At 39.1% G+C, this 21,422-nt stretch overlaps 2 protein-coding genes and 1 long non-coding RNA gene across 5 annotated transcripts; 1 reads left to right on the top strand and 2 right to left on the bottom strand.

Annotated features, from left to right (window-relative positions):
• The first annotated feature begins 1,129 nt into the window (after window positions 1-1,129).
• Window positions 1,130-3,477, top strand: LOC112696823 (uncharacterized). Its single transcript, XR_003150934.3, has 3 exons — window positions 1,130-1,322; window positions 1,451-1,616; window positions 2,530-3,477. It is a non-coding gene; the product is annotated as an uncharacterized lncRNA (long non-coding RNA).
• A 1,202-nt stretch (window positions 3,478-4,679) lies between these two features.
• LOC112698214 (octanoyltransferase LIP2, mitochondrial-like) lies at window positions 4,680-6,173 on the bottom strand. 3 transcript variants are annotated; one of them, XM_072197217.1, is made up of 3 exons: window positions 5,989-6,150; window positions 5,582-5,664; window positions 4,680-5,506 (listed from the first exon to the last, which is right to left on the bottom strand). In XM_072197217.1, the coding sequence occupies exons 2-3, from the start codon at window positions 5,582-5,584 to the stop codon at window positions 4,802-4,804; spliced, it is 708 nt and encodes a 235-aa protein (XP_072053318.1). In that variant the 5' UTR covers window positions 5,585-5,664; window positions 5,989-6,150; the 3' UTR covers window positions 4,680-4,801. The 3 variants fall into 3 exon arrangements, with proteins under 3 accessions (XP_072053318.1, XP_072053319.1, XP_025607349.1); XM_072197218.1 differs by lacking the exon at window positions 5,582-5,664 and having other exon boundaries at window positions 5,989-6,173; XM_025751564.3 differs by having other exon boundaries at window positions 5,582-6,145.
• An 8,485-nt stretch (window positions 6,174-14,658) lies between these two features.
• LOC112805684 (uncharacterized) lies at window positions 14,659-15,423 on the bottom strand. The gene has a single exon (XM_025848030.1). It carries the CDS (start codon window positions 15,421-15,423, stop codon window positions 14,659-14,661), a length of 765 nt encoding a protein of 254 aa, XP_025703815.1.
• Window positions 15,424-21,422: the final 5,999 nt, after the last annotated feature.

Here is a 21,422-nt window from a genome sequence, read left to right as displayed (position 1 = left end):
CAATATGGCTTGAATTTTTTTCCAACAATTTTATAACTTCTATCTTCACAATATCATTTTTTTCAAGAATTTGAACAAAGGTTGAGTCTCTGCCATAAACTTACGAAAATCCTCTTGCTTAACAAATGTTATAAGATGCTCGTGCTGAATAACCCATCTTGTAAGTCCTAGTCGTGTTGTCTCTTGACTAAATATGAAGTTTCCAACCAAAAGTGAATCCCTTAGTCTTTCCATTCTTATAGAACTTAATGATTGTTGCACTGTTTTCAATATTGATTGTTTTAGGATTCCCACAATTCGAAAAGTTTTGCGATCCCTACTCACAAAATGACAATATATATTTAAGAATGCATCCCCTCATAACACTTTAGTTTTATGGCCAAATTGTGTGACTCTTATTTATTTCACTAAGTAGAGATATATGTGCAAATGCAGAAGAATAAACTATCATAGAAGTTCCTAACACCATGATATTTATTAGTTAGCTATCTTAAATATTTACAAAGGCTTTGAATTATCTATGATGATTTTATAAAATTTCACATAAACATTTTCAAAATGTACCAAAGAATTTTGTTGTGTATTTATGTGACAGTGAGCATCTAACATTGCTTAAGATATGTCATATCACGAGACGTTCTCTTATTGGCCTATACTCATTCGTTGGGTTTGGTGCTAAAACCAGAAATTGTTCTTCTTAAACAATTGGATTATATTCAAATATACATACCTTATAGTAACATAAAAAGAGAAGGCTTTATTGAGCAGTGAAAAGATGAAGACTACTGCAGAAGACTCCAAATTATTATTTAGCACCTCTTTGCTTTTAGTGATCTCATCTCAGGTTTATATCTCTCTTTTCCTCTCTTTCAGTGCCATCTACATTGTTCGCCATATAACTAACTAACATATCTATTAAATAAATGTAGGACTTAGCATCCATTTCTTACCTTATGATTATTCTGCTATTACTGAGCAAAAACACATACATGAATAAGAATCATATACTAAAATAATGAAACTAAAATACTAGAAAGTGTTTTTTCTAAACTACCAAATATTTGTATATGTTCACCATTTGTTTCTGAGGTTCAAGAATATATGATAATTTAAAAATACAACTTAAACCAGATAAATACTTAAACCATTTATGTGATAGTTTCTATAAACCATTAATACATAATCGGTTGTTGACAATGCCTTGATGAAGCAGTGTGTGGCAGAAACACCAAGAGCTCAATGTGGTGGAGGCATTATAATAAATCCAGGATTTGATCACAGCATAGATGGACTTACGAAAGGAATGCTATGCAGCTTTACTGGTAACTTACACTTTGAACTTTGAAGACAGCATTCTCATACATACCATCTATGTTCTAGACTTGTTATTATCTCTAATATCATGAGTTCTGTTTCGACCAGAAATTTGTGACCTTATTTCCATATTCAGCTTGGTTTCAGCTCAGTGAAAGAAGGACAGTGTGTCAGTTACATTTAAAACGAATGCAACTGAGCTGATTTGAGGAGGTCACGCGATAGCAAAGCATGGATCCTGGACTCTGCTAAAAGGTGGCATAATTGCCAACCACTTAAGCCCTGCTGAGATTCTTTTTGAGGTGAAGTGAAATACTTTCTAGACTTAATACCTGCATGTTTCTCAGTTTTAAGAACATGAAAAAAATAGTCAAATGCTCAAATGGTTCTGGTTTTCTCTTATTTAAATATAAATAAGTATGAATTTAATAAATAAAATAAAAAATATTTATTATGAGAAGAAAATATATAATTTTATATAATTATTTAATTATGACTGGATTTACCGGTTTAACCAATCACCTAACGGTTGAACCAGTAATCTGATAACTCAGTATTCTAGTCGGGTTAATTACAAGTTTGATTCTGATAACTATGGGAAGCAGTAGAAAAAAGAATAAATTCTTTGGTTTCAAGGTATGAACTATGAAGGTGAAGTCATTGCATGGAATGCGGTGAATGAGAATCTCCACTTCAGCTTCTGAGGACCATCTTGGTGAAAATTCTTCAGATAGAGATTTTTCTAAAACTTACCAGCTTGATCCAAAACTATTATTGTTCATGAATGAGTATAACACTATTGAATATAGGGGTGATAGAGCCGCCAGCCAATTATATTGCAAAAATGGCGAAGATTCGTTCATTTCCAGGAAATGAAGGAATATCAGCAGCAAAAGGGCTACAAGGCCATTTCAATGCTGGCCAGCCAAATCTTGCTTACATGAGAGCTGCTCTTGATGTTTTTGATACTACTTCACTTCCAATATGGCTCACAGAAGTGAGTGTGGATTCAGATCCAAATCAGGCCTTTCTAAATTCTAGACAATGTTTAAAATATGAAAACATTTGCTAATTTGATTAGTGTCGTCCTTAAAATTTGATAGAGAAATTTTAGAATAAAGTTGTACTACTTTTAATTAACTATAGCTTATATGACTTAATGATAAGACATCGAATTATATTCTCATTCTTGATTTTTGCATGGGAAGCATGCAGAGCTCTTGGAAGAAATTCTAAGAGAAGGATACTCTCATCCTTCTGTTGAAGGGATCATCATATTTGCCCGTGCGGTAATAGCTGGTTTCAAGGACATGGCTCTCACTTATGAGAATTTTCATAATACTCCGGCCGATGACGTTGTGGACAAGCTCATCAGTGAGTGGCAAACTGAGTCTCAGAAAGCCATAGTAGACAAGACTAGATTTGTATATTTTTCACTGCATCATGCAGATTATGATGTAACTGTGACACATCATCTTGACCACTCCTAGAAACCACTGAATTTAAGCGTAAGGAAAGATTCTACACTACAAACCATCCATGTCAAAATGCTTTCATAAAATCTACAGCAAACATGTACACCGTAAAAGATCCTGATAGTTTTTGTTAAAATTTGATTTTTAGTACACGAACGACCAAAGTGGATTCCCTCACTCTAGTAATATGAAACAAGCACTCAATATATTTGAATATACTTAGTGAGTTTAAATTGTAAAAATAAAAAACAAAAAACAAAAAAATAATATATTTTTTTAAAGTATAATGCTTTGAGCTTTGAAGTTCGGCAAATTTTCACTTTCCTGACACTGAGCTCTACTCTGTTTTAGTGGTGCATTCAGGCTTAAATGATGACTTTCCAGATGTTTTTTAATATTCACATTTCTCTTATACATCTCTTTCCATATGGACAAAAGATGATAATAGTAATACGGGAAACCGTTTCATTAAGATCTTTCAACTTTGTACATGTTTGATAACTTCTAGGTATGCATTTTGACCTGAATCATTTGTTGTGATGACTCTCTAGTTAAATCAAGATTGTGCGTTTTAGAGTTGTGGCAAAGAAGATGTGCTATAGTAACATTGTAATCTCAACAAACCACAAATTTCAGATTCAAACTTAATAACACATATTAATTCAACATGAATAATTAACATCTTACAAAGTGCTGTCACTATTAGCATAATCTGAGTACCAGTGATCACTATTAAGGGACTTTTCAGAAAATATATTATACAAGATCAAATTAAAAAAAAAAAGAAGTGGTCTTAGGCTTCTGAAGATTATTTTACAGAAGCCAATAAGTAGAATCAGATTGCATAAGATGATTCTTAAACAGCCACAATAGTGTACCGAAAGATAGATAAGAGAGCCTTAATTTTCAATAGATCCTATGAATTAGATGGTTCAAACTAAAATTGTACCTTTGTTTTGGTCAAAAGTGCAAAATATTTATGTATCATGTGATCCCACAAAAGTTTAGATGGTTTGATATTATCCTCTTAGTCCAAGAACAGACAAAAGTAAAATACAACAAAGTTCTAACAGCTAAGTGAAAAGTTCTGATCTTTGATTAAATGAAAGGAAGATTTACTAACTAATTACATAAATTACAAAAATGCTGAAAGAGATTAGAGTTGATCCTTCTTTCCGTTCGCATCATCTGTTGTGTGTTGGATTCGAGTTGCTTGAAGGATCCTTCTTTAAACTCAGCTCTACTGATTTCTGAGAAGCTTCATATAATCTTTTCAATTTATTTACACTTGCACGAACTAGCAGCTTCCGCGTCACCAACCTATCTATCAGATTACTTCTATTCTCACAATTGACTGAAACTATAGAGCACATGATTAAATGTATGATGATAACCAGGGCGAAGAGATCCACCAGAGCTCGCTGAGTGGCAGCTTTCATGGCAGATTTTATTTGAAACAACAATTGACAACAGTAATTATAAGAAAATTCTGGTGCATGAAACTACCCCATTGGAGAGTTGGAAGGCACTTTTGTGTTGTAATTTATGGCAAAACGTAGAATTGGAATACACAAGTGTATCTAAAAGTGAAGAGGTTGTTGGTGGTTAAAGATTTCTGTGGAAAATGAATAATTTAAGAGGTTTGAGTCATGGACTCTGATAAAGTACCAAAATTATCAGGTAATGCATAAATAGCGGCTTGCTTGCACTCTTAGAATGACGAGATTAAAATATAATTTAGCATTTCTTCAACCAATCATTATATTCCTAAAGTGGTAAGCATTTCCGTAGAAATCAATAACGAAGTTATCTGCCAAAACACAATGTTTATGGAAGATAAATTTATGTGTGGAATTGTAGTCAGTGCCATCTTTTTCGGGAACATACAACTTTGCAATAAGTAGCACCATTTGCTCTATAATTGTAAGAATGAATGTGTCACAGTAAAATAAGAAAGAATAAAAGCAAAAATAGAAGTTATACAACAATTTCTTTGCTAAAATACTTTCATCTCATTCGGTTCCATCAATAACTACTGAAGCATCCTCTTTCCAGATAAGGTTATCATAATCAAATATTCTTGCAAAACAAGAAATTAACTGTTCCTGTATTATTTCTTCAGGTGGAAAAATAGAATGTGTCTCCCTTCTCAGTGATGTAACTTCTTTATCAGCAATTCCACAGGGAATAATGTGCCTAAAGTAGGTTAAATCAGGATCAATGTTGAATGCCAAACCATGAGAAGTGATTCCATTTGATATCCGAACACCAATGGCACCTATCTTCCTTTCTCCAAGCCACACACCTGTCTCACCAGCTTGTCCAGGACAAGCCTTCACACCGTATTGAGCTGCCATTTCAATCATAGTTAGCTCCATTTTTTCCACATAACTTCGAGCACCGATTCCCATGTCACGAAGTGATATGATAGGATATAAAATGGCTTGGTGTGGACCATGAAATGTAATGTCTCCTCCCCGTTGTGTGTAGTGAAGTTCAGCTCCAATTTGTTCCAATTCCGACTGTGGGATTAATAAATTGTGAACAGTTTGTCTCTTGCCAACAGTGTATGTAGGTGGATGTTGCAAAGACAGAAGAGTATCCCATATCCTATGAGATTTTCTATCCAAGACCAGCTTTTCTTGCAGTTTCAAGGCATCCAAGTAGTTGACAACTCCCAGTTTCAAGACCTCGAGGCTTCTTAAAACCCTCATTCCCTGTTGGCAAACGAACTTATTAATCATGCACTCTGCTTTATTAACATTCCAATTTTAAAAATAATTTGGTCATACCATATGTTTGAAAATTAGATAGTTTAAGTCATATGTATATTTCTTAGTATCTTCACCAGAATTTTGCACCTACACAAACAGGTCTAAGAAACATTTCAGCAAATAGTTCAAGGGCATTCAGAGCAAAGCTACAAAATATAAATATACCAGCTTTATTTGAAGAAAATTATTACTTTTACTTAAATGTGTTGTCTACAGAATAAGAAAGAAAAGGTCAATGTAAACAAGTAAAATGCCTAGAGGTTAAAAAAGACCATACTTTTAACTACATGTTGGTTCAATTGAGATAAAAGATTTTTTCCTCATTTTAACTAATTGAGATTGTAATGAGTATATTGTATATGGAGTACATGATGGATGTAAATTGAAAGATGGAGGATTGGAGCAGAGTGTAGCATGATGTTTACTATTGGTGCGACAATGGAGAAACTGAATGTGATGTTGGAAGAGGTGGTATCGTTGAAGGTGCTTTTGGAGAAGAGCTTGCAAGTGTTTGTGTCGATAAGAGAGTAAGGAAGCTCAAGTTGATGACGTTGCAGAGAATGTTAGCATATCTGCATCTGCATTTCAAAGAAGATGATGATGATGATGCAATATAACAAGTGAAGACACACGTAGTGTCAAATAATAGTTATTTTTTCTATTAGTCCGAAAATATAAAATAACACACTATAATATAAAATTTTAAAAAATACAACTTCCAATCTAAAAAAAAGGCAAGGTTGCGAGAACGAAACCGATCATTGAACCGGTCGAGTGACTGATTCAATGGACTAACCAGAGTCAGATAATGGTTGAACTAATTTAATTAAATATACAATAAAATTATTAAAATTTAATATATAATTTCAAATATTCAAATTTAATAATTTCTAAACTAATTTTAAAATTTCACAATATCCATAATTTATCACTAAAAATTTACAAAATAAACAATTTCATTAATTTCTAAGTTCAAATGAAAATGAAGTAGTTAGCAATACTTATCCCATCTAGGGGTGGCAATAAGTAGGGTACGGTAGGGTTTGGAGCCAACCTTAACCCTACAAGCGGGTTGAGAATTTTATATAAACTCAACCCTGTCCTACCCGCGGGTTGAGAATATCTCAACCCTAACCCTACTCGTTCTCAACCCGCGGGTACCTGATCCTACCCACGGGTTACAAAAAAAATACAACATTATTATATAACTTGATAATAATTTAAAATAGAACTGACTTTTATGTAAAAAAAAAAGTATTAAATTATCAATTAATAATCTTCTTTTAGTGGCTAAGGATTTTTTTTATTTAGTGAGAGATCTTTAGTTCAACATCCACTTGAAACATATTTTTATATAAGTATATAACATATACATATATAGGGTATGGATTGGTCGGATAGGGTTGAAGCTCAACACGCACCCTACCCGACCCGCACGAAACCCTACTCGCACCCTACCCTACCCGCTGCGAATCGGATTGGCAACCCTACGCTACTGGGTGGGGTCGGATTGGATACCCACAGGTAAGGTACATATTGTTACCCCTAATCACATCACCGAAAAAAATTCAGAACAAAAAGTTTAACAATAACTTCTAATAATCAAGTATTCAAAAACTTCCAATAAGAGCATCATTTCTATTTACTGAATAGTAAAAATCCTAAAACCAAACATCATACAATTATAACACAAAGTTCAATTCAATTACAAATTTCTGCTGAATATAAGAGAGCCAAAGCATATAATCATATTTAGTTTTGGGGATTCTAATCCATTAATCAGCAACATTGTTCTGACTTCTGAATCCAAATTAAACTGAAAACATATCAGTAACAAAAACTAAATTGAATCCAGTTTCAAACTCAGAATTCAAATTAAATTTGAATTCAGAATCACACCAGCCTTCAACAAATTAAATAAATAATCCCATTCCAAACTCAGAACACAAACTCAGCTCACAATCTTAAAATTAATGGAAAAAAAGATGAACCCAAAATTAATTTAACAGTAACTGAAGAACCTAGGGCGATGATATAGGGAGTCAGGGAAGAATGAAAGGTTAGAGGCGAGGAGCTTACCGTCGACCAAATCGAAGAAGCAAACGGCGACACATTATCACTCGCGGCGGAGAACTAAGAGGCGATTTAGGCAGCGAACCGGCGACAAAGACGAAGTAGACAAACCGTGAAGTAGCAAGGAGAGGGACGCGGGTGAGGTGACGACGCTGGTTGCGTCAACGACGGTGACGACAACCAAGAGAAGAAGCACTGAAGAAGCATTGAAGATTGAAGAATAAATCAATAAAATTAAAAAAATAAAATTGATGAAGCACTGAAGCAAGCAAGCAGCAAGCAGTGGCTATTGAGAGAGGAGCCGAGGAGTGCTTACCGTTGAGGTGAGCAACGGCGAGGTGATCGAAGAGGCGAGCGACAAGATGAACGACGTGCGACGGTGAGGTGGGCGATTGGTGCGCGAAATTGTGAACAATACTTTTCACAACTCTCATAACCCCCGGTCATGAACCCCAAAAACTTGGTGTTCAATACCATGGCATTAACACAACTTCGCACAACTAACCAGCAAGTGCACTGGGTCGTCCAAGTAATAAACCTTACGCGAGTAAGGGTCGATCCCACGGAGATTGTTAGTATGAAGCAAGCTATGGTCATCTTGTAAATCTTAGTCAGGCAAACTCAAATGGATATGGTGATGAACGCATAAAAACATAAAAGATAAAGATAGATATACTTATGTAATTCATTGGTAGGAACTTCAGATAAGCGCATGAAGATGCCTTCCCTTCCGTCTCTCTGCTTTCCTACTGTCTTCATCCAATCCTTCTTACTCCTTTCCATGGCAAGCTTATGTAGGGTTTCACCGTTGTCAGTGGCTACCTCCCATCCTCTCAGTGAAAATGTTCCTATGCTCTGTCACAGCATGGCTAATCATCTGTCGGTTCTCGGTCAGGCCGGAATAGAATCCAGCGATTCTTTTGCGTCTGTCACTAACGCCCCGCCTGCTAGGAGTTTGAAGCACGTCACAGTCATTCAATCATTGAATCCTACTCAGAATACCACAGACAAGGTTAGACCTTCCGGATTCTCTTGAATGCCGCCATCAGTTCTAGCCTATACCACGAAGACTCTGATCTCACGGAATGGTTGGCTCGGTTGCAGGCGAGCACTCGGTTGTCAGGCGATCAACCATGCATCGTGCAATCAAGAATCCAAGAGATATTCACCCAATCGAAGGTAGAACGGAGGTGGTTGTCAGTCACACGTTCATAAGTGAGAATGATGATGAGTGTCACGGATCATCACATTCATCAAGTTGAAGAACAAGTGATATCTTAGAACAAGAACAAGCGGAATTGAATAGAAGAACAATAGTAATTGCATTAATACTCGAGGTACAGCAGAGCTCCACACCTTAATCTATGGTGTGTAGAAACTCCACCGTTGAAAATACATAAGAACAAGGTCTAGGCATGGCCGTGAGGCCAGCCTCCCAATGATCTAAGAACTAGACGTCCAAAGATGATCTAGAGATCTAAAGTGATCAAAAGATTTTAAATACAATAGTAAAAGGTCCTACTTATAGAAAACTAGTAGCCTAAGGTTTACAGAAATGAGTAAATGACATAAAAATCCACTTCCGGGCCCACTTGGTGTGTGCTTGGGCTGAGCATTGAAGCATTTTCGTGTAGAGACTCCTCTTGGAGTTAAACGCCAGCTTTTATGCCAGTTTGGGCGTTTAACTCCCATTTTGGTGCCAGTTCCGGCGTTTAACGCTGGAATTCCTGAGGGTGACTTTGAACGCCGGTTTGGGCCATCAAATCTTGGGCAAAGTATGAACTATCATATATTGCTGGAAAGCCCAGGATGTCTACTTTCCAACGCCATTGAGAGCGCGCCAATTGGGCTTCTGTAGCTCCAGAAAATCCACTTCGAGTGCAGGGAGGTCAGAATCCAACAGCATCTGCAGTCCTTTTTAGTCTCTGAATCAGATTTTTGCTCAGGTCCCTCAATTTCAGCCAGAAAATACCTGAAATCACAGAAAAACACACAAACTCATAGTAAAGCCCAGAAAAGTAAATTTTAACTAAAAACTAATAAAAATATACTAAAAACTAACTAGATCATACTAAAAACATACTAAAAACAATGCCAAAAAGCGTACAAATTATCCGCTCATCAGCGATGCGAGCGACTTGCAATGTGTCCGAACAGAGATTCCACGGCGAGAAGAGGGCCAGTGGCAGCTGGTGGTGGCTGGAGCCTTTTTCTGTGATGGGGTATAGCAAGCGGTAGTGTTCAGTTTGGGAAGTTTGGGAAATCTTTAAAAAAAAAATCGATCGGTTCAATCGGTTCACCTGTTAACTATCAGTTTGACTGGTTCTTTCATTGATTTTTTGCCAAATGGTGTTTTGCTTCAATTGAATTAGTTAGGTGACTAGTTTTCAGTTAATCCGATTAAATCGGTTGGTCCAGTTTGATTTTCAAAACCATAAAAAAGCTATAAAACAAAGTATTTAATATTAAATATTTTTTCATTTTCAGAGTACAACTTTCAACAAATAATTTCATGTTTTTTGGTAAAAAAACATAATACATAAATATGTTAACATATATCATAAACAAAAATACCATATATTAAATAAATATTTGATATAATAAAAAGATAATTACCAAAACTCCTAAATCTCTCGTATCCATCTCATAATCTTAAAGACTTAGAATTTTTTACCCTAATTTACATATATTATATCAATTAAGAATTCACAAGAATTAAATTTGACATGAAATTAAACTTTGATACCAAATAAAAACTTGAGTTATTAATACTTTTACCTGAAGAGTGTATCCAATAGAATTTTTTATTTAAATAAATAAAAAAATGCATTAATTACTGAAATAAATAATTTTTGAAAATATTTACCATTTTGCGTTTCTCAATCATATCTCGTTTACATATCTCGTTTACAGTGTAAACGAGATATGACACGTCAGCTGCGACGTGTCTATCTCCTTTACACTGTAAACGAGATAAGGCTGAGGGGCGCCTATAAGTATAAGTCGTTTACATCCTTTTCCTAGACCCCACTTTGACCTAGTCAAACTCTTTCTCCCCTCTTTTAACCGTTTCCTTCCATATTTGAGTCCGATATTGTGATGGCACGCCAGGTGGGCAACAACGTTGACATCAACAGACTAAACGAGACTTCGCATTATGCTAGGGCGGCCGACTTTGAGGTTAGTTGCATTATGTTCAGTTAATCTAAGTATGTGGACATTGTTAGGGTAGTCTCGTAGTGACAAGCACTAAGTAAGATGCTTTAGGGGTAGGACTGTATGATGAATTTTGAACAATATTTGCTTGTGTAAGATTTGTATGACATAATTATGATTTGCTTACCGACATAAGTAAGTTAGAGACAGCTGTAAAGTAGGCACATGGCAGAATGTTACTAAGTAGGAGTCGTACTTTGTTCCTTAGTAGAGTAGAAAAATGTATTATTATCTATGTATAGGCTAAAAATTTATTTTTCATTCCGCAGAGGCCTCGTCTTCTATTTCCCTAACGAGTCAATCATACCCTTCCTCCACTCGACAACATCGTCCCGTATCTGGTTGAGGCCAGATTCGGCGACACAGTGCCACTCAGGGACTTCAAATTTTACAATTCCCTGATTTCGGCACTCGTGGAGCGATGGCGTCCGGAGACGCACACGTTTCATCTTCCGTGGGGTGAGGTCACTATCACCCTACAGGACGTGGCACACCACCTGGGCCTACGTGCACACAGGAACCCCGTTGGGGGGTGCCTTCATGACTTTGGTCGGTGGTACAACACTGAGACGTGGGTGATGGTGGAGCAGCTGCTTGGTGCCAGGCCACCGGTGGCGGCACAGCAGGCGGAGCAGAGGAAGGAGTCATTCACGTTGAAGCTGGTCTGGTTGCATGATCGTGTCCGACAGATGTCCCCCACCGACGATCCTGAGACCCTCCGACAGTATGCTTGATGCTACATTATGTTACTGATTGGAGGGTATCTGTTGACAGACAAGTCCAACAACCTGGTGCACGTACAGTGGCTACCGCTTCTCCGAGACTTCGTGGAGTGCAGGGCGCTATCATAGGGCTCTGCTGTGCTGGCCTGGACTTACCAGTCACTCTGTTTGGCGGCACAGCGGGGAGTCACAGATATCGCCGGTTGCACTCTGCTGCTGATGAGTTGGATTTACCAGAGATTTCTCCAGTAGTGTCCACCAGATAGAGGAGTCTACCAGTACCCGCAAGCTGCCAGGTATCCAAATAACTTCTGTGTTTCATGTTAAGCTTTACTGTTAATTCGCATTGTTCATAACTTAAGTAGTTGTATATGTCTTTGTTACTTTCAGATTGGTTGGATTGCAACATCAGAGTAAAGACCAGCACCAGACCAGGGTCTTGCACTATAGGGTATCCATCGACCGGTTATGGTTCGATGAGGTAAGTCATGAAATTAAATATTGCGTGATATTTCCTTCTACTTGCTGTGTACGACGACCCTGCACTGCAGGACCTGTGCCCAGGTTGGTTCCATGAGGAGGCGGAGTGGGGTACATGGTTGTCGGCCATTCTTATAGTCTGCTTCAACATTGTCCGATTTCACCACGTCGATTGGGTGAAACGACAGTTCAATGGGGAGAAACCAGTGTCGGGGATTCCATTGAATCTTGACAGGTATGAACGTGGTTAGTTTCTTCAAAGTTATATGTTCGTTGTTGTTTGTTGTTTTTCTAGTGAACCTATTTTATTTATTTAATGAGTTTAACATCAGGTATCTGACCACCACTAGTCGCGGTGAGGATGTTTGGTGGCCGGAGCGACTTCAGCAGTGGTATGATGGTTGGAGGCAAAAGTTCGAGCCTGGTTGCCGGATTACAGTACACTATACAGGCGACACTAGGCCGATCAGTGAGTACTACGATTGGTGATGTGGGGCTTGCCATGTGAGGAATCTATCTGGGTAGGAGGTTTTGGAGGACCCCAGGCTGGTGGAGTTGTCCCCCGACGTCTAGCCCACTTCAAGTCAGCCGAGGGACGATCTGACCCTTCTGAGGGGCATGCCAGATCGGAGGAGACGTGCGAGAGAGGTCAGAGAGGACACTCACCGACCAGCTAGGAGGGAGTGGAGCCAGAGAGAGCGTCATCTAGGTGAGCCCGTCCGGAGGGAGAGGGTCAGGCCTCGACGGGCTAGGGGGGACGCAGACTCAGAGGAGGAGGCAAAGTTCAACCGTCACGAGGATTACGGAGATGTACCAGTTCACGGTGTCGTTCCACCTACAGCACCGACTCATGCACCTCCTCCCCCTCCCTCGTGGCACGGAGCGTGGCATTCATCCGGATCCAGTGGGCATCAGTCTCAGCCAGCGTGGGATACATCACCACCCGGTTGGCATGAGGGAGGTCCATCCGGGACCCAGCATGAGGATGACGTCTTCCTTGATGAGATTCTACTCGACGACACTTTCCTACACACGGTGCAGGAACCCGTCATGGATAGGTTAGCCGAGACATTTCGCACAGGCAGAAAGGTTGGCATAACGGAGGACCATCACCCATCAGCTCCTGCCTAGACCTCGTCCTGGATGCCTCATATTTCACCCTCATCTGTTGGGTCATACGAAATGGGCCTTCGGCCAGGCAGCCAGTACGCGACTCCCCCTTCCACGACTATGGCATGTACCTGACCCAGTCCCAACACCGGTAGCTCCTCACCCGCAGACTCAGCTTTAGTTACACCAGTTTGCCATATGTTTATCGTCCGGAGGGATGCAGACGTATTGTCCTCACACGCAGCAGGAGCCGGCAGCCATGGGCCTAGATCCTCGACCGGCCCAACCTCAGTGACAGGCTCAGCCTCCTCCATGTGGCATTGGGCACAAGCGTCACTACCAGGATCCATACCAGAGATAATGCTTGTAGTATTGTCTGTACTGTAGTTGGATTTAGACTATGTATGTATTTTTCATTATTTAGGTGTATGGTATGTACATTCGGATTTAACTTGGATTGAATGTTAGTGGTACTTTGTTTGTGCATATTGTTATTTATATTCGTCTTCTTTCTTATTTGCATTTATGTTTATGCTTACTGTTCCTTTCAAGCAAAAAAAAAATCTTATAAAGTGATTATTTCTCATTAAACCTTGCAATAGAACTTTCAAAGTTTCACGTACATTGACACTACAATATTTGATAACACACTACATAAAAAAAAGACCAACACATGCCAACTTCGGTAAACATACGACATTAGTGAGACATATACATCACTCGTGGGTTGATTATGACATCCCCTTCTAGTATGACCGTATTGCCTACACAGGCCACACCGCTTCTCATGCCACTTGGTCTCATCCATGTCATTCCGAAATCTGGTGGACACGGGCCTTCCAGTTGCCTTCCGACGCATTGATAGGTTAAGACACAGCCTAGTCCCATGCCACTCCGTCCACATCGACTCGTCTGGTATAGGGGGAAACTCCATCTCGTACACCTTGAAAACAGCTTCCTGTTTGTACACAGGATGCACATACGGGCCCCACTCAATGCTAGCAGCGGCACACCCAGCTAGTGCGTGACGGCACGGATAGTGGAGTGACTGGAATACTCCGCAATCACACGTGCCCTTTGATAGCCGAACACGGAAGGAACCATCCCTTTTCCCTCAAATGGCTCAAGCTCCTCCACAACAAACACCGATGCCCACCTGTCACAGTGAGTGACATGCATCTTTGGTATCCCTTCTCTATTCTTCTCAATGGCGGCCAATAATCTCTGTGAGAATCGGCATCCAGTAGTGAGCTGTGATTGTGCCTCTTTGCCCTTCGTCATGAATAACTTTTGTAATCTCTCATACGTGATGCGCACAATGGCAGATATCGGCAAGTACCGGGTGCCCTTCAACACTGCATTGATGCACTCGGATAGATTTGTCGTCATGTGGCCAAACCGACGCCCGCCGTCACAATGCTGTAGCCAAATCTCCTTCCTAAAATGACTAGCCTAGTCAACCATGGTAGGCGAAACTCCTCTCAACGCATCTATCTACCACTCGTAATCGGCCTTGCTTGGACTATAAGCAGCATTAATGAGGTACCTCTTACCCTCGCCTGACTTGAACCGTGTCATGAAGTTTGCAGCTTTGTGTCTGATGCAGTAAGCATGGTAGGTTCTAGGGGGATGCCAACCACTGTCATCGGAGCTAAGCGCTGCCTTGATAGCCTGAGATCTATCGAAGATAACCAGTAGACCGTCTTGTGGAGTGACGTGGCGTCTCAGATTAGTTAGGAAGAACGACCATGACTCGGTGCTCGCAGACTCCACAATGGCAAAGGCAATAGGCAGGATGTTGCTATTCCCATCTTGCGTGACCGCAATAAGCAACACACCACCATACCTGCCATACAAATGCGTCCCATCTACAGAGACAAAGGGCTTGCAATGCTTGAAGGCTTCTACACATGACGGGAAATACCAAAATACCTTGTCGAACATATTGTAGTCACGTACAAGGAGGTGCCCACCGTAGAATGGTTTGACACGGAGGTCACAAATGGTACCAAAAACACAGCTCTGCAGTGCCTGAAGCAACTTGGAAACCTTATTGTACGACTCCTCCCAATCCCCAAAGATTTGTGCAACTGCCTTTTGCTTGGCCATCCACACCTTTCTGTAGGACAGTTTGAAGTGGTAGCTCGCTTGGACTGCACCTTGCAAAATTGGAATGCTGACAGAGAGGTTGGACTGCATCAACGGCAAGATGACCCGGCATATCAGACTGCTGTCTAGCTGACGATGGTCTTGAGACATGGTGGGTGCTAGACAACTATGCACTCCACCAACCCTCTGAACCTCCCTGAACACAATAACACAAGATTGCTTTAGGCACTTGGTACTCCTACTAAGTATATCATAATGAAGTATTGAAAGGCACAGATAAATTTAATATTACCAGTATCCAAGGTTCTGTCGAAGGGCCACACAGAGGCTCCATTAATACCTATTATCAGCTTGACGGCATGATGAGCGAATATTTTATACGCTTTTGGGGGGTAATTTCATGTAGATTTTAGCATGTTTTAATTATCTTTTAATAGAATTTTATTAGTTTTCAAGAAAAAATCATATTTCTAGACTTTACTATGAGTTTGTGTGTTTTTTTGTGATTTCAGGTATTTTCTGGCTCAAATTGAGGGACCTGAGCAAAAATCTGATTTAGGCTGAAAAAGGACTGCTGATACTGTTGGATTTTGACCTCCCTGCACTCGGAATGGATTTTTTGGAGCTACAGGTGTCCAATTGGTGCGCTCTCAATTGGGTTGGAAAGTAGACATCCAAGGCTTTCCAGCAATATATAATAGTTCATACTTTATGCGAAGATAGACGACGTAAACTGGCGTTCAACGCCAGTTCCATGTTGCAATCTGGCGTTCAGCGCCAGAAACACGTCACGAACCAGAGTTGAATGCCAAAAACACGTTACAACTTGGTGTTCAGCTCCAGAAACAGCCCAAGCATGTGAGAAGCTTAAGTCTCAGCCCCAGCACACACCAAGTGGGCTCCAGAAGTGGATTTCTGCACTATCCATCTGAGTTTACTTATTTTCTGTAAACCTAGGTTACTAGTTTAGTATTTAAACAACTTTTAGAGACTTATTTTGTATCTCATGACATTTTTAGATCTGAATTTTATACTCTCTGATGGCATGAGTCTCTAAACTCCATTGTTGGGGGTGAGGAGCTCTGCAGCGTCTCGATGAATTAATGCAATTATTTCTGTTTTTCTATTCAAACATGCGTGTTCCTATCTAAGATGTTTATTCGCGCTTAACTATGGAGAAGGTGGTGATCCGTGACACTCAGCACCTTCCTCAATCCATGAACGTGTGTCTGACAACCACCTCCATTCTACATCAGATTGAATGAGTATCTCTTAGATTCCTTAATCAGCATCTTCGTATTATAAGCTAGAATTGATGGCGGCATTCATGAGAATCCGGAAAGTCTAAACCTTGTCTGTAGTATTCCGAGTAGGATTCTGGGATTGGATGACTGTGACGAGCTTCAAACTCGCGAGTGTTGGGCGTGATGACAAACGCAAAAGAATTAATGGATTCTATTCCGACATGATCGAGAACCAACAGCTGATTAGCCGTGCTGTGACAGAGCATTTGGACCATTTTCACTGAGAGGATGGGAAGTAGCCATTGACAACGGTGACACCCTACATAGAGCTTGCGATGGAAGGAACTTTGCACTTTTGCATGAAAAGAAACATTATGTTATAGGAATTCAGAAGACAAAGCATCTCCAAAACTCCAACATATTCTCCATTATTGCACAACAAGTAATTATTTCACGCTCTTTTATTTTTTAGTAATTCAAACTGATAATTATAATTGATCTCCTGACTAAGAATAATAAAATAACCATAGCTTGCTTCAAGCCAACAATCTCCGTGGGATCGACCCTTACTCACGTAAGGTATTACTTGGACGACCCAGTGCACTTGCTGGTTAGTTGTGCGGATTGCTAAAGTGTGATTACAATTTCGTGCACCACGGCACTGCACATGGTACTTTAACTGGTCTGATTCTATCACTTGGTACTCTGCACTCCTCCAAATACTGTAGTTCTTCACACCTTGAAGCACTACCTCTCGGCTTCTAAACTTGTGTCCGACTCAAAAGTCTATACTGCCGTCTAGGTTGTAATCCTCTTCACCCGTGTCAAGAAACGGAGTCCTCTCGTGCATGGCGTCCAAATCCAGACTGTGATAGTGAGACGAAACTGCCGAAAGTGCCGGTATATGAAGGGGTGGAGGCAGGACATAGTGGGGCGCAGTCGGAACGGGTGTCTCTGGAACATACTCATTCTCATCCCTACTATCGGATGATTCGCTATCACAACTGTCCGCCATGTAATCCTTGTCCGACTCCTCCTCTCCCTCCTCCGCCTTATCCACTGGAACGACGACATGAATGGGCGGTGGTACGAGAGGTCAGTCGTCCTGCACATAGGTCGAGTGTACGGAAGGACCACCGCCACTGTGTCCAACCTCTGCAGACAGCTCCATTACTTGCTCCACCATGATCCTCCCATGTATGTTGAACATCACTCGCACATGCTCGTCCCCTTGAAGTCGGAATAGTCAAAATCGGAAGACTCCATTACCCATGGGGGCCAGTAACCTATACGCCACCCTTCCGATTTCTCTCGCTTCTGTACCACCGAGCTTGCTTAGTATCAAACTCTTCAAATCCGACAACGTATTCACACATTGAGTGCGAAACAATATCGGATCCTCGCACTCAATTGTCACCCCATTGTCGCCGTTTCACATGCGGCAATTGGGATACACAAGCACAACTATGTACGGACTATTACTGGCCATGCCTTGTATTTGTGAGAAATATGATACGAAAAATTTGTGAAGAATACCAAGGGTTACACATCCTTTTATAGCCGGTGGGATACAACTCCATCTATCTCGTTTACAGTGTAAACGAGATGAGCATTCCATGTATCTCATTTACAGTGTAAACGAGATACGTACAATGTCATCTCGTTTACACTGTAAACGAGATATGACTGGAGAACACAAAACGGTAAATATTTTTAAAATTATTTATTTCAGTAATTAATGTGTTTTTTATTTATTTAAATAAAAAATCAGTATCCAATACTGAGTGCAAATTAACACCTTAACAAATTCATAATGCAACCTATTGTGATGTGAATGTACAATTTAACCATCGGTACTAAAAACAGACTCTAGACAACAGTAAAAATGGGAATGGCTAAAAAATCTCTTGTAATCTTTTGTAAGGTTGAATATTTCACTCTAGTATTTTTTCAATAGTCCAAAATATCAAATTTTTTAAAATTTGTTTTATCTACAAATTGCAAGTAGATAGAACTAAATTTTTTTAAAGACCTTTAATTTCATCATGTTTAACATTCAAAGATCAAAGTAGAAGCTAAACCATCATTATTTGAAACTTTTTTTAATTTTAGTCTTAAGTTGATATTCACTTACGAATTCTTCCATCATTTTTTTCACCTTACTCTATTGATTCTCGCTTTGAGATCCATATATTTTAGAAAAGAAAACTTCAACAACTTTATTTTATATCTAGAATCTAAAATAGTTTTCACAGTCATGACTTCATTAATTTGATCCTAATATCTTTTAATATCATTTGGATGGTATCTCTCTTTCTCTCTCTTTCAGTGCCATCTACATGGTTAACCATATAATTAACTAATATATCTATGAAATAAATGCCTGAGTTGGCATCCATTCTTTACCTTATGATTATTCTGTTACTACTGAAGCAAGAACACATAATGTCGTATGAATAAAAATTATATATTAAAATAATGGAAACTAGAATACTAGAAAGTGTTTTTTTAAGCTGCTAAATATTTGTATATATTCATCATTTGCTTCTCAGGTTCAAGAATACATGATTATTAAAAAATATAACTTAAATCAGACAAATACTTAAATTATTTATGTGATAGTTTCTATAAACCATTGATACATAAGTTGTTGCTAACAATGTCTTGATGAAGCAATGTGTGGCAGAAACACCAATAACTCAGTATGATGGAGGCATTATAATAAATATAGGATTTGACCACAGCATAGATGGTCGGATAGTATTCAAAAATAGTTCTATCGAGGAACGAATATCCAATGCAGGCAATAAGTTTAATGTTGCACAAAACAGAACTCAACCATTAGATAGTTTCTCCCAGAAGGTCCAACTTAAGAAAGGAACGCTATATAACTTTATTGGTTACTTAAACTTTGAACTTTGAAGACAACATTCTCATACATAACATCTATGTTCTAGACTTGTTATTATCTCTAATATCATGAGTTATGTTTCAACCAGAAATTTGTGACTTTATTTCCATATTCAGCTTGGTTTTAGCTCAATAAAGGAAGTGACATTGTATCAATTACATTTAAAATAGAGTATATACTTATTTTGGTCCCCAAAGAATTTTTGACTGGCACTTTAGTCCTCAACTAAAATTAATTACTCGATTGGTCCCTAACAATTAATTCCGTCAGTCACTTAAGTCCTTTACTTTGTTAACTCTAACGGAGGACAAAATAGTCCCTGACAACTCTAACAGGGGACAAAATGGTCCCTGATCTCCTCTATTTGGAAACGACACTATTCTCTCACAATTTCCATCATATCTCGCATAACACTAGCAGTCTAACACTGTAACTTCAAACTACACAATGCACACTCTATAAATTTAATGTTCACAAGAAAAAAATCCTCAACTTGTTCTCAACCAATTTATATTCAGGAAATTAATTCCTATGTCTCTCAACTAATTATCGTCTTCGATGGATCCCATGAATCTTGACAGCAAGTTTGATTTGTTAAGACCCGTCATCGTCGTTGCCATCTCCCTCCTCCTCTGCCCTATCATCTCCATGACCACATTGTCCACCACTCCGATCGCTTCTTTCAACTTCTTCTCTGAACCAATGTTCAATAATCGCTTCAGTTTTCATATGAGTGGCAACGGCGACATTGCTCGCTGTACTGATAGCTTGGATGTGAGGTCAAAGCTGTCTGCCAACTTGGACTCTGGAAAAGAAGGAATGAAGCATTCGGTGTCTATTTCAAATGAGAATTTGCATATGATGTCGAAGAAGAATCTTATCATGATGTCCTAATGTCCAATAATCTGCATTACTTGCCGGAGAGTGGAAAAAGGTGTACTCTTGGAATAGTTGTCAAACTTGGTCTTGAGGATGTCGTGGACGTGTCGGGGTTGGAGGTGATGTTATCGAAGATGTGGAAGTGGATGCTTTTGGTGGGTGAAGTGTAGAGGAGGTGGATGTACCAGTCACAAAGATTTAGTAAGTGTGTGGTCCATGACATGTCGAGGTAGATGCGACACGTGTGACAATTACACCATGGCTTAATCTTGGAGCTAAAGAGGAGGAAGGAAATGATGGAAAAAAAGATTGTGAAGGTGAAGAAGGAGAGTATGAATGTTAGGGTTATGCGAGATATGATAAAAATTGGGGAAGAATAGTGTCGTTTTCGAATAAAGGGGTCAATGATCATTTTGTCCCTTGTTAGAATTGTCAGGGATCATTTTGTCCCCTGTTAGAATTGTCAGGGACTATTTTGTCCTCCGTTAGAGTTAACGGAGTAAAGGACCTAAGTGATTGACATAATTAATTGTTAAGGACCAATCGAGTAATTAATTTTAGTTGGGGAATAAAGTGTCCAAATTAAAATTCTTTGAGAACCAAAATAGATATATACTCTTTAAAATAAAAGCAACTGAGTTAATTCGAGGAGGCCATGCGAAAGCAATGCATGGATCCTGGGCTCTGCTCAAAGGTGGCATAGTTGCCAACCACTAAAGCCCTCCTGAGACTCTTTTTAAGGTGAAGTGAGATACTTTCTAGACTTAATACCTGCATATTTCTCAGCTTTAAAAACATGTAAAAAAGAAAGTCAAATGCTCAAACAGTTTTGATTTTCTTTTATTTAGATATCTTTTAAATTTTGTGAAGTGAAATTGATTCGACCATGCAGACCAAGAACTCAAAGGTGAAAATATGAGCTGATAGTGTTTCCTTGCAACCATTCACCAAAGAGTAATGGAGATCACATCAAGATTAAAGCATTGAGAGGGTAAGCAAGTGTATACCCTTTTAATTTTTTTAGTTAAAAGTGTGCGTACCAAGCATGAAAGTTTATGCTTCTGTTCTACTTCCGTCAACACTAAGTGTTTGAATTAAACCTGAAAGTACGTAAG

This window comes from Arachis hypogaea, chromosome 6, assembly GCF_003086295.3.
Source record: "Arachis hypogaea cultivar Tifrunner chromosome 6, arahy.Tifrunner.gnm2.J5K5, whole genome shotgun sequence".
In the NCBI taxonomy this organism is placed as follows: domain Eukaryota; kingdom Viridiplantae; phylum Streptophyta; class Magnoliopsida; order Fabales; family Fabaceae; genus Arachis; species Arachis hypogaea.
Note: the sequence above shows the minus strand (reverse complement) of the source record. Positions and strands in the feature narration are given on the sequence as shown.